The sequence below is a fragment of the Lutra lutra genome, chromosome 7, assembly GCF_902655055.1.
Source record: "Lutra lutra chromosome 7, mLutLut1.2, whole genome shotgun sequence".
Taxonomy (NCBI): Eukaryota; Metazoa; Chordata; class Mammalia; order Carnivora; family Mustelidae; genus Lutra; species Lutra lutra.
In genome coordinates, this window is record NC_062284.1 from 81,058,675 (window position 1) to 81,071,827 (window position 13,153).

The 13,153-nt window shown below is 36.9% G+C and overlaps 2 protein-coding genes across 11 annotated transcripts in view; one reads left to right on the plus strand and one right to left on the minus strand.

Moving 5' to 3' along the window:
- Nucleotides 1-5,620, plus strand: part of AP4S1 (adaptor related protein complex 4 subunit sigma 1) — a 54,237-nt gene extending 48,617 nt beyond the window's left edge. For 2 of the 4 annotated variants that reach the window (XM_047737940.1, XM_047737942.1), the window contains one exon: nucleotides 2,716-3,368. In XM_047737940.1, the coding sequence (XP_047593896.1) occupies nucleotides 2,716-2,844 (129 nt within the window). In that variant the 3' untranslated portion in view covers nucleotides 2,845-3,368. Of the gene's footprint in view, nucleotides 1-2,715; nucleotides 3,369-4,764 lie in introns of those variants that run through there. The other 2 variants (XM_047737943.1, XM_047737939.1) reach the window with 2 other exon arrangements.
- A 558-nt stretch (nucleotides 5,621-6,178) lies between these two features.
- Nucleotides 6,179-13,153, minus strand: part of HECTD1 (HECT domain E3 ubiquitin protein ligase 1) — a 95,133-nt gene continuing 88,158 nt past the window's right edge. For all 7 annotated transcript variants that reach the window (XM_047737922.1, XM_047737920.1, XM_047737919.1 and 4 more), the window contains 6 exons: nucleotides 12,441-13,048; nucleotides 10,943-11,021; nucleotides 10,722-10,815; nucleotides 9,906-10,056; nucleotides 7,249-7,393; nucleotides 6,179-7,140 (listed from right to left, as the gene is read on the minus strand). In XM_047737922.1, coding sequence (XP_047593878.1) covers nucleotides 7,003-7,140; nucleotides 7,249-7,393; nucleotides 9,906-10,056; nucleotides 10,722-10,815; nucleotides 10,943-11,021; nucleotides 12,441-13,048 — 1,215 coding nt within the window. In that variant the 3' untranslated portion in view covers nucleotides 6,179-7,002. The remainder of the gene's footprint in view (nucleotides 7,141-7,248; nucleotides 7,394-9,905; nucleotides 10,057-10,721; nucleotides 10,816-10,942; nucleotides 11,022-12,440; nucleotides 13,049-13,153) is intronic.

The following is a 13,153-nucleotide window of genomic DNA, read 5'->3' on the forward strand; positions in this document are numbered from 1 at the left end:
TAATTATATTAATTTATATTATTTATATATATTTGTTATATTTATATTAATAATATTTAATTAAAAGATTGGTTTCAAGTGGCACTAATATTACTGGGGTCCTAAGATGTTCAGCTTCAATCCACATATTACGTAGCAATTCAGAAAGGCTCTTGGGTTTCGGGATTGAGAGAAAATGGGGTTTTCTGATTCTGCTTTTCGGGAGGCTATCTGTAGTTCATATCAATTCCAACTTTAGGGTGCCCAAGTTGCCTTAAGGATCTTTAAGTCAGTCAAGTTCAGTATAACCCAGAGGTTATTGAAATGGTCATTCTCAGCTTACCATATTAACAGACCAATAGCCTGGACCTTTCTTGCTTCATTCTATTCCAGATGTCAGGGTTGAAGCATGTTTGCCTATTTACTGCCATGGGGCTTTGCCTGGGCATCTTTTTGGTCCCTGACATGTAACCCAAATGCCATTACTATTGTATAAGTTGTTTATAAACCAAATCAGGATGTAAACAACAGCTAGATTCTTATTTTAAAGGAGTCACATGATTCCAGGGGGGGGAATCAGCTTTCAGGAGTTTGTCTCACATTGGATTTGGTCTGTGGTTTCCCATTATAATGCCAGAAAGCTACATGGTTATTAAGGGTTTGAATCAGCTACTCAGGCAGTCACATGCCCACAGTCAAGAATGACCTCACTGAGCAACTCATGTTTCTAAGATGTTAGGAAATTCAGACTTGCTGAAAGACCGTGTCCTTACAGTGTGAGGATGTCAGTGGTTGATATGATTTAGTAGCACATTCTAATCTGAATTTCAAAACAGTTGGTCTCTTGCTCAAGGGGACACCCGAATTTTAGATCATGTACTTGCCACAGTCTTCAGAGTAGCTTAATCCCTGAACCAGTTCAAATAGATTAAAATTAGATCTCCTTCTCTCTCCAAGAAAATCATCTTAGATGAGTTGGCATTTTCAACACACTAAGGCTTTCATTGCCCTTAGTGAATAAGACAGGGGATTCTGCCTTAGTGAATATGACGGGGGGGTTCTGCAGGCCAGTTTCACGTAGCCACATATGCTCCCCAGCTCCTCTTCTTTGTACCAAGCTGACATTCGCACTTTGTTTGGCTTCTGAGTTCTGGCTTCTGGGTCTGATTGAGCCTAATATTCTAGTCCCATCTGGTCATGGACAAAGCAATCATCTATATAATTGGAAGACATTATTAATAGGTGTATCAGAGTAAAGCTTTTTTTTTTTTTTTTTTCTTTTCTGGGTCATTTAAGGACAGTTCCCATGGGCTCCTGAAAAAGTTTATTCTGCTAGAGGACTATTTGCACAGAGCTTAATGAGATATTAATGCAGAGCCTAATAGAAAACTAAAAGTCATTCACAGGGTTGTCTCATTTTCTACACCTCATATTTCACTAAACAAACCCAATACAGACTTGAACGTCTGAAATAATTGGAAAAAAAAAGGTGGTAATGATTCACTTTACAAAGATTCACTAATTATGAACTTCCCTAGTGCATTTAAGTCACTCATTTGTGGAAGTTTGTGTATTTGAAACAATCTGTTTCAATCAGCTGTTGTTGTTTTTAAACAGACCAGGATCATGTTCTTTACATAGAAATGGAAATAAGTTATTAAAGGGTAGAATTCAGAATTACTCAATGTTGTTATCATCTCATTCTAGTTCCCTTTCTCCTTTCACAAAAGAAAACTTCTCTGAAGGGGCTCCTGGGGCGGGGGGAGGGAGGAAGAATTCGGCTCTTTACAGTTAGCTAGACCTCATAGGCTAACATTTTCATCTTCCTCCATGCCCTATACTGACTTTCCACTAGCAACATCAGTACCCTGATGTGGCTTTATAATTCTCAAACGAGTATTTTTAGAACTGTTCATTCATACAAGATAACTCTCTTGAATTTCAGAATTTTTATCTACTTGGGAATTAGTCAGCATTGCCTTGCTTTCTTCATTCATATCTACTCGTGATTATTTTTTTCTTTAGTCTGAGAGAAAAGATAGCTTAAGACGTGAGGTTTTGTGAAGTCATTTGGTTTGGGGTGGATGTTTGAGGGCTAAGGGATGGGTATACTCAGTAGCTCCAGGCCCCTCCTGAGAAGTCTGGAAGTAGAACAATTGAGCCAAAGCTGTGGGCTTAAATTCCAGCTCTGGCAATTATCAGCCATGGGACTTTGGACAATGGCTTTGAGCCTATGTGCTCCCGTGTAAAATTAGGACAATATGTAACATTTATATCGTAGGGTTGTAGAGAAGACTGAAAAATTATGTAAAACACTCAACACAATGCCTGGAACATGGTGGCTATTACTGTTGATGTTATTAGTGTCTGGGACGACAACACTGTTCTTGTCAGGTCATGCCCTTGCCACTGTTACTTGCTTTGTTCTCTAGTTCTTAGAGTCACTTTCCCTCTGGCTAAAAGGTGTAGTAGCTATTCTATTTCTGTACCTATTGGCCAGTTAGCTTAACCAAGGTGAAACTAGGTGTGTATGTGTATGTGAAGGTAATAATTTCCAACATGGACACCAATCTTAAATCTAATTTCAGAAGTTCTGTCTAAAAAAAAAAAACACCAAATACACTTCATGCTTAGACAAATTTATATGGGAGAAATGATAGGCTAAGTCATAAGTTATTACTGTTACACGTTAACATTTTTTGGTAATTCAAACTAATTTCCTTAATATGAATTTAGATAATGTTTAATTTGGATAAAGTGCACATCATTTTGGATGAGATGGTGTTAAATGGCTGCATTGTGGAAACAAATCGAGCAAGAATTCTTGCCCCTCTACTCATTCTTGATAAAATGTCAGAAAGCTGAATGATAGAAGGCTCTACCAGACATCAACCTGTAAAAATGGGAATACCTCTCTACATCTGTAGCCCAAAAAATGTGGAAGACTGCACATTGCAAAAGGGGGTGTCCTTCCAAAGACATTTTAAATAGGTGTTTTCCATAGTTCCTAAATGGAAAACAAAGCTGTATTTTAAAATATGGTCTACAAAGAAAAATTTTCTCTGAACTAAGAGATGAGTTTTATTTTCTAAACATAAGCATTTTTTCCCCACCTGTTCAAATTTTTTTGAGTTCTGAAGGTAACTTTTTCGTTCTCTGCTTCCCTATGCACGTTTAATTCAGGATTAGCAGCATGGGAAGAACATGAGACAACTATCAGCCAATAAAATTTTAAACACACATAATACTTTGAATGTTTTCTGAATGCTCTTTTTCCTTAAAATGTTTTAAGTCAAAACTTTACAGGGGCACCTGGGTGGCTCAGTGGGTTAAGGCCTCTGCCTTCGGCTCAGGTCATGATCCCAGGGTCCTGGGATCGAGCCCCGCGTCGGGCTCTCTGCTCCGCACGGAGCCTGCTCCTCCCCTCTCTCTCTGCCTGCCTCTCTGCCTACTTGTGATCTCTGCCTGTTAAATAAATAAATAAAAATCTTTAAAAAAAAAACAAAAAACTTTACAAAATTGTGTAACTAATAAAAATTGAGAATTAAATTTTATTTACCAGTTTCTAAAAAGCCTGATAACCATATTATTTGCACTTGGCAATTAAAATGTCATCATGTAATTAATTCACTTATAATGTTACTACCAAAAATGAATGGTTACACATTAAAAGAGCGGTCTTACAACCATCCTTTAGGCCATGTTGTAAATGGTTTGTCTTATTAGTAAACTTATCTGTAAGTGAAATTTACTTTAGTTCAAAGTCTAAAAATACAATGTAAGAGAATATCTCTTTTGAGGTTGCCATGATATGAACCCTTCTCCCCTGCCTCCCTAACTCATTCCTTCGACCCCTTCTCTTGGAATGTCCTGAAGCAAAGAAAACTAAGTCACTATAGAAAAGCAATGGCCTGACCTTTCCAAATGTTCCTAGATGCGTTTGCTACTTTAGTCAACAGATAACAGAATTATCTTTGGTAAAAGCATGTTTTATGTGCATATTGGGAAGGAAGGCAGATATAATGGAGGAAATAGAACTACAGTCTTGGTACATTAAGATATTGTACCATCCTATGGAATTCTAAGTTTTCATCTACAACCCTCTATCCTCCAAAAGAAGACATAAATAGACATTCCAGGAATTGGTGATTCTTTCAGTACTGTTTGCTTTTTATTTTTTCTTTCTTTTATATGTGGGGGGGTGAGGGAAGGATTTCTTTTAAATCTTTTTTTCTAAAAATCTATTTACGTATTTAAAGTTTGCATCTATAAAGAGCCAGGCAACCAGTCAATAATGGATTCTAAAAGCAAACCTAAGTTGTTTTGGACTCATTCAGAAAGGCAGAAGGCAGGCTTCTGACCGCCAGAATGGCAAATGGTACACGTGTATAGACCTCCCTTTGCCTTAAGTAGCCACGGTGTGGGGAAAGCCCAGTCTAGATCTAAGTGCTCTGGAGGTCTTTCTAAGACATAGTTGGGCAACACTGTCCTAGTTGGTAGGCACTGAATCAGGAGCACATTCAGGTAACTGCTGAAACTGGTACACCAGAAGTAACTAGGGAGTGAACAAAATTAATTTTTAGGTCACACCAAAATAGCACTTGGATAACATCTTGGCACAGATTTTCGTACCTTTAGAGAATAACAATTTAAAAAAAAAAAATACTAGGTAGATACCAAAGGAAAGAAAGCTGAAGAACCTAATATATGTGGAGACCCTAGCAGATGTTACCTAATACTTGACACATGCAAAGTGAACTGTAATAGGACTATCTGTTCTTCTAGGCTGTGTCATCATTTCCCTTCAAGTTTACTGCTGAACCGTGATGAACAGCTTTAAGTGATTTTCACTCTCAAGAAATTTATGCCTCAGATTGGTCAGCTTTATCTTGAAGACTCCTGACATTTCATTTACTGAATGTATTAAGACTCATAAATTTTACCTGCTACAGCGATGTGCTAGACCAGGATTCAGCAAACCTCTTCTGTAAAGAGCCAGACAGTAAATACTTTAGGCTTCATGGGCCATAAGGTCACTGCTGTAAACACTCAGTTCTGCCACTGTAGTGTAAAAACAGCCACAGATAAATACGTAAAGGAATGAGCATGGCTGTGTTCTAACAAAACTTTATTTGTTTATGGACACTGAAGTTTGAATTTCATAAAATTTCCACATCATAAAATATTATTCTTCTTTGGCTTTTTTTAAACCACTTAAAAGTGTTATAACCATATTTAGCACTTGGGCAATACAAAGCAAGCAGCAGGCCATCGTTTGCTGAGCCCTGTGCTAGATTAGTCTTCATAAAAGATGGGTTATTGACCGACATTTTACAGATTTAGATAAATGGCAATACTGAGCACATAAATTGGATTTTAACTCTAACACTAGTATGACGTTTTAGTTATGCATCCATGACTTCATTAAGACAATCACCACCACTATTTTTTAGATTAAAGCATAGGTCATACATTTAAATATTGCTATTATGTTTTATTTTAACTTTTATTCTCACAGAGAACTGTGAAACTAACAACAAGATGAATTATTTAAACGCTGCCACTGATAACATAGTACAACATTCTCATGCAGAGAATAAAAACAGTACTCAAATGACTGACTGTAGTGGAAGGTATCTCTTCTAATGTAGAAAGGGAATGTACCTTTTAAACAGGTAAATAATGGGCAATTCCAAAAAATGCTTTTCACTCCTAAAAAAGCCATTTGGCTAAATCAGGCCTAGAGACATTTCTTTCACCTAAGGGCACAGATGTGATACATCAAGGGAATTTGGGAAATGGAAATAGAAAAGGCCCTACTTCAAAACCAGGAAATGGCAGTATCCCTGGTGGTCTCTTCTAACACTGACAGAACATTGAGAAATCATTCTTGGATCTTAGACTTACACATCCCTGCAGATACAATGTAAGTAGCAGACCCGGTGTTGAAAAAGTAACACAAGTAACTGGGCCATTCTTAGCTGAAGAATACTTTAAGACAGCACACAAAAGTTGGATCACAAGCATGTAAACATATATTTCTTCTAGCTTTCCAGTTTCAGTTAAGTGTATTTACTATAGAAAAATACATTTCTAAATGTAGGAATTTTAAAAAACTAAATCTCAGTGACTCAAAATAAAAAATACCTGGTTAAGCTCTCAGGTCTGCTCGTTGCAGTGAAATAGTCACATGACACAGTTTTGTACGCTGCAAACATTTTAATGATTATTGTTGAGCATACATTTTGGAAATTTTTTACTTCAAACTGCAACAAGTTAAATAAATGTTTATAATATACAAAGAAAATACAACCAAAAGTAAAACTTGCTTTTAAGTGTGCCTTGCATCTAGACCAGTGTTTTTTCTTTTTTCCCCTTAATATATCTTTACTTTTGAGCCGCACAAACACACTTAAGAATTTGATCTTTATAGTATGGCATTTAGGAAATAAAAATATACTCCCACCTCAAAGAAATAAAAAGGCTGTGCATGATTATATGCCAAACAAAAGAGAGAACACTAGAATACTCTGATAGTGCAGGCATCATTAAAAAGGAAAAGAAAAAGCTTGAGATGCTCATTAACTCTCTATGTTTTAAGGAAGCAGGATTTTTGACCAAGTAGCTTAAAAGCCAGCAAAACAGGGGATCAGTGACGGCAACTGTAGTGTATGAAGTATGAAACAACAAACTTTACACAAATACACTGTTAGAAATTTACCAGTGAACACTGAGGATCTGAGAAGCTGCTCTTTGGAACAGTCAAGTAGGGACCACCTTTTTCCAGTCACTAAGCCCTTGTAGCAACACACAGTGTTCTGTGCTATATACCTGCTGGCTGGGTAGTTAAAGGATTTGTTTTATCATTAGCAGCTAACCAACTTATTCCACATGTTCTTAAAGCCTTAATGGTTGAAATAAAGGCAAGTGTCATTAGCGTAGAGGATCATATACTTCTCTGCACACAAATACAAGAGGCTTCACTAGTATTTTAAAAGTCTCTGATGTGTCCCACTTCGAAGCTCAGTTGAGATGAAAGCCTTTCTCCATGGTAGCAGCTAGCAGGCGCTCTCTCATGATCTCCTCAGAAGAATATTCAGGCAACTTGAGATAATGCACACAGGTGTTCACTGATGGGTAGCTTGCATCAGTAGCATCAACCTACAAAGAAAAAGTGAAAAGCAGAAGGCCATGACTTTAAGTATTTCTTTCTTTCAATCCTGAAGTAACTAAATTACATTTGGATTCCTCACTAGCTAAGGTCTGTACCTTGCGTACAACTGTGAGCCTGGGATGCAGATTGGCCAGTCCACCTGGGGGAAGAGTTGAGCAACCGGTGGTAAACTGCAGGAATGCTTTCCTTTCGTCTGAAGACATGCCACACAAAACCCTCACGAACCTCAGGAAACCAGGGCTAAAAGGAGAAAAACAGAGTTCTACTGCTCTGACAGCGGATTTAAATGAAAAACACTACCACCACTTTGTAAGCAAGCAATAAGCCAAAAAACAATTATCAACATGTGAGAAGAAGAGTACTATGTAGAGACTCTTGAGTAAGCATGAAATGAGTGGATATAAGCTACTTTAAATGCAAAGATTGTCTTGTACTTAGAAATGGTTAAGAACTGAAATACTGATGGAGTACAGGGATCAAATATGCAACCAGGCTAGCAAATCAAAAAAACTTAAAACTCCACCTGGATAATTCACCCAAATGTTGCTGAACTACCAAAGGGGATCTGAAATAATCCATCTTTGTTAATAGTGAAATAAACTATTTCTACATGCCACAACAGGGATGAATTTCATAATCATAATGTTAAAGAAGCCAGACCTTAAAAAATATATACTGTATGATTTCATTTTTTGAAAGTTCAAATGCAAGAAAAATTGATCAATGGAAATAGTGATTTAATATTAAAAAAGAATATAATGGGCAGGGGAATTCTTGAGTTGTTTCTTGTTCCAGGTACCAATACACAGGTGTTTTCCTTTGGTGAAAATTCTCCAGGGTGTACATACAATTTGTGCACTTCCTATTACAATTCAATAAAAAGTTGACTTAAGAAAAAAAAGCCATATAAATGTTAGTTAAGGTTAGAGTAATCCATAATGCAGTTGACCCCTGAACAACAAGGGATTTGAACTGCACAGATCCACTCTATTGTATTTATTGGAAAAAATTATATAATAGAGTACTGCAAATATATTTTCTCTAATTCATGATTTTCTTTTTTGTTATTTGTGTATCGTTGACAATGTTATATTAATTTCAAGTGTATACACAGCGATTCAACAAGTTTACACATTATGCTATTTTACCACAAGTGTACTTCCTCATGATTCTTTTTAGTACTTTTTTTTTTTTAAGATTTATGTATTTATTTGAGAGTGAGCAAGAGAGAAAGGGAGGGAGAGCATAAGCAGAGGGAGATGCAAATTCCCCACTGATCAAGGAGCCTGACTGAGGGCTTAATCCCAGATCCCCAGGATCATGACCTGAACCCCAGGCAGATGCTTAACCGACTGAGCCACCCAGGCATTCCCCACTTCATGAGTTTCTTAACATTTTCTTTTCTCCAGTTTACTTATTTACTTATTGTAAGGATAGAGTATATATACATTTAAAATACGTACTGGCTGTATTATCAGTAAAGCTGGTCAAGAGTAGGCTACTTGTAATAAAGTTTTTGGGGGTGTCAAACATATATGGATTTTCAGCTCTGGAGGTCAACTGTATTCTCTCAGTTATATTACTTTAGAAACTTTCAAAAAGAAAGGTAGGGGTTCCTGGGTGGCTCAGTCATTAAGTGTCTGCCTTCTGCTTAGGTCATGATCCTAGGGTCCTGGGATTGGGCCCTGCATTGGGCTCCCTGCTCTGTGGGGGGCCTGCTTCTCCCTCTCCCACTTCCTCTGCTGTGTTCCTTCTCTAGCTGTGTCTCTGTCAAATAAATAAATAAAAATCTTAAAAAAAAAAAAAGAGAAGTAATATAGGGCCTGTAGTCATAAAAATATCAGTAGTATGAAAGAAAAAAACAGCAGAAGAACTGCTTCAGATTAAAAACCTATCACAAAATGACCCTATCACGACCAAATGTGATTTCCATTATCAGGGCCGTAGTGGTGAGGAGAGTTCTATGAAGGACATTACTGGTGTCATCAGTGAAACTGCAATATGGACTATGGATTAGTTAATAGTATGAATTTGCTAGTGAAAATGGATACATGGAAGAATATCTGTATTTTCAGAAAATGCACACTCCACTATTATAGAGTAAAGGCACATGATATATGCAATGGTTCAGAAAAAAATAGCACACACACAAATATATCATGTAGGGTGTGTGTGTGTGTGTGTGTGTGTGTGTGTGTGTGTGTATAAAAAGAGAATATAAAAGAAACATTAAGTATAGTTGAATCTGGGTAAAGGAATATATAGGAATTCTTTCAACTATTCAACCTCCTATTTGAAATTTTCTATTCTATTCAAATTTTTTTAAAAATAAAGGTTAATTTATAATGGGGCACCTGGGTGGCTCAGTCAGTTAAGTGCCTGCCTGCGGCTCATGTCATGATCCTGGGATCCTGGGATTGAGCCTCATGTCAGGCTCCCTGCTCAGTGGGGAGTCTGCTTCTTCCTCTGCCTCTTCCCCCACCGCTAGTGCTCTCTCTCTCAAATAAATAAAATCTTAAAAAAAAAAGAAGCCTAAGGGTTTACAACTTACCCTATTTTTTAAATAGTGAACAATTAAAATAGAATCTTAACATCAACAAAGACTCAGCTGTCTTTTCATATAAACTCAGCCTTATCAATGGATATGAAAACTGCTTTCTCATTTCACTAAGTCATAGTTCTTTAAAGAATCTACCATTTGATTTTGGGACATAAACTATTTTGTGGATCTTACAAAATAACCAATACATACCTGTCACGTGTATAACCTAACTTAGGTTCAGTATAATTAATAATATCCTCTGCTGCCCAGGACGGTGACTGGTTTCCACAAAGAATCATCTGGACTTCTTCGTGGCTGAAGGAACTTAATTTCTCCATTGGAAAAACTTTGTTAAACCCATCTACATCATACACAGCAAAAACCAAAAACAAGAAAATACACAACTCAATTTCTAAGTTACAATGTCAAAAAACCAAATTTCCAATCAAAATAGCTAATATGAACTAAATGGACATAATATGAATAAAATATTAATAAATGCTTGGAAAAACAAATATAAATAAAATAGCTTGAAATCAAGCTAAGCTTTTAAGTACAGAAATTAAGCTTAATACTGTAAATGTGAACAGAGATATTCAGTCACTATGGTCAGTAGCCAAATTCTATTAATTTTTTAACCCACTCTTTGTGTCATACAAGGCGAGCCAATGCTATATCCTGATTTTCAAAACTAGTTTGTGATGAACAGTCTAATATATTTTGCTTCAATTTTCACCTGAAGAACTTAGGTTCTAACTTGGTTTAATTCATTCTGATCATGCAATGTGTGAAGTATGCATACATATGAAGAAATGGAGGATAAAAGGGAGTCCCCCATTACTCAGCAAGAGCAGATGGAGAATGTTCCCATCTGTTCCAGGTACTCTGTTGGGCTTACTATCTGGAAGACAGAAAACTAGAGGGCAAATCTAGAGATGACCTGCAATTCTTGACAAGAGAAATGCCTCAATTTCAAATCTCAAAGTAAAAGGAGAAAAAATTAAGCTAAAGAGCCCCAAAAATTACCTCTAAAGGCTTCCATCTGTTTCTGAATACCCGTATGCATACAAAAGTCAAACATCAAATCCACATATTCTTCTGCATTATCCATTGTTATCATCTACAAAGGAAAATTTGCCAACATTGTTGTTAATATCTAGGAATATTTCAGCACCGCCCACTACAACTGGCCTCATTAAGAAGATGTTCTGAACTTACCACTATATCAAAAACAAAATTTTTATTACCTCATCTTCCCCACTTGGCTTGAGATCCACAGCTGTAAAACCATATATTCTTGAGGAAGGGCAAAACTGGAAATTTAAACTTGGAAGACAAAAAGGAGTGGATTAACATTCAGCTACTGTTGGTGTTTAATTATTAAAACACTGCTGCCAAAGGGACCTCTGGGTGGCTCAGCCAGTTCAGCATCTGTCTTCGGCTCAGGTCATGACCCCGGGGTCCTGGGATGGAGCCCTGCATGGGGGGGGGGGGGGGGCGCGTTGGGGAGTGTCCCTGCTCAGTGGGGAGTCTGCTTCTCCCTCTTCTCCCTCTGCCCCTCCCTCTGCTCATGCTTTCTCTCTCAAATTAAAAAAACAAAAACAAAAACAAAAAAAAGCCTTAAAAAAAAAATAAATATTGCTGCCCAAACCATGAAAACCCATCCCCCCTACCCTTCCAACAAAAACAGTATACCAGCTTAGATGTTAAGTATGAGGCCCCCCTTTTTTTTTAACCTTTTTTTTTTTTTTAAGATTTTTATTTATTTGACAGAGAGAGACATAGCGAGAGAGAGAACACAAGCAAGGGGAGTGGAAGAGGGAGAAGCAGGCTTCCTACTGAGCAGGGAGCCCAGATGCAGGGGATGCAGGGCTCCATCCCAGGACCCTGAGATCATGACCTGAGCCTAAGACAGACACTTAACGACTGAGCCACCCACCCCATGAGGCCCCTTTTGAGTGCAAAAACCCTGTGCACAAAAACTATTAGGACAACCATTACCAAAGCTGGTAAATCTTTGCAAAGATTGCACAAAACCACCACGTTTCCATATTTCACTTCTATCTCATGGCACAAAATTAACAAAGTAAGGGTTTTTGCAAAAAATTATGACAGCAACAACTTTACTTTTTTATTTTCTCCAAGAAAAAACTATTGCTTCACTGAAGTTATTCATGCTCTGTCCCTAAGATGAAATTAAACCTTGAATATATAAGTTATCAAACAAAACTTCTCAAAATTAGCCATTAAAAAGAAAGAAGAAAGCAAGACTTTCAGCCAACCCAAAAATCATAGTAAAACATACTAAGAGTATAATAATTACATGTATACAAATTAACAGAGTTTTATCAATAGATGTGTAGCATCTGAGTTAGCTAAGCCATCAGGCATACGGCCTACATACAACTATTTTGAGCATTCCCAAGTACACTATCTTTATTAACTAGTCATGATTTCTCAAAATGTCTTTGGCTTTGGACTTTCATATAAATATATAAATTAATCATATTTGATAAATCAGATAATCTTCCAGAGATGTGATGATTAATATACTATGTTCTGGTATTCTGAGTGTTGTCTTTATAATATGAACTATTCAATGATTCGTATCAGTAATATTTCCTACAGCATATTACTGTTCTTAACAGACTATTTAACTCACATTGCATATTACTGGGGACAAAGAAACAAAAGCTTTAAAACTTATTCATCCATTAGGCTGACAAACATATATAAAAAACTCACCCTAAATCCTCTATGCTAAGTGGAGGCCCAGAACCTGATGGATTCTTTAGCACAAGTTCCTGTAATTTCGTGTTCTTCTCATCTTCAGAAAGACCTTTGTTGCTTAAAATCTGACGCCTCTTAACAGCAAGATCTTTAATTTCTTTTAAAAATCTGGCTCTGTGTGGATTTACTAGTTCAAAATCTTCCCAAGTTAAAATTCCATTAAACCATGCTGGGGGTTTTGGTTTGGGGGGATCTAGAATAAACTCTGATTTTGAATCCTCTTCAAAGCTTCCTACTGAGAGTGAATCATGACCTTCTTCTGTAGAAGCTTCAGACTGACTTTCAGTACAGTGCAAGTCTCTATCGCCTCGTGACTCATAAATTAACTTACTCATATTGCTTTTAATGTCACCCATACACATAAGTTTAAAGAAAGGTTTAGAAATAGGTAAGTCCACAAGTCTATTGTCTTGAATGCATTTGGCCAAGAAAATTCCAAGGAAATGAAAGAGTTTTGTGATCCTTTCAAGCTCATCACTGTCTTGTGGAAATGGTGCTGTGAACAGTCCACATGATCTCTGCACATAGTATCCGGGAGGTTTCAGTCCACCTCCAAGATCAACCTAGTGTTTTAGAGGGAGAAATACAAATAAAATTAGACGAAAGATGCATAAATATTGAACATCTTTATCAATTTTGTTGAAGTATTTATATATATACGCCTTTTA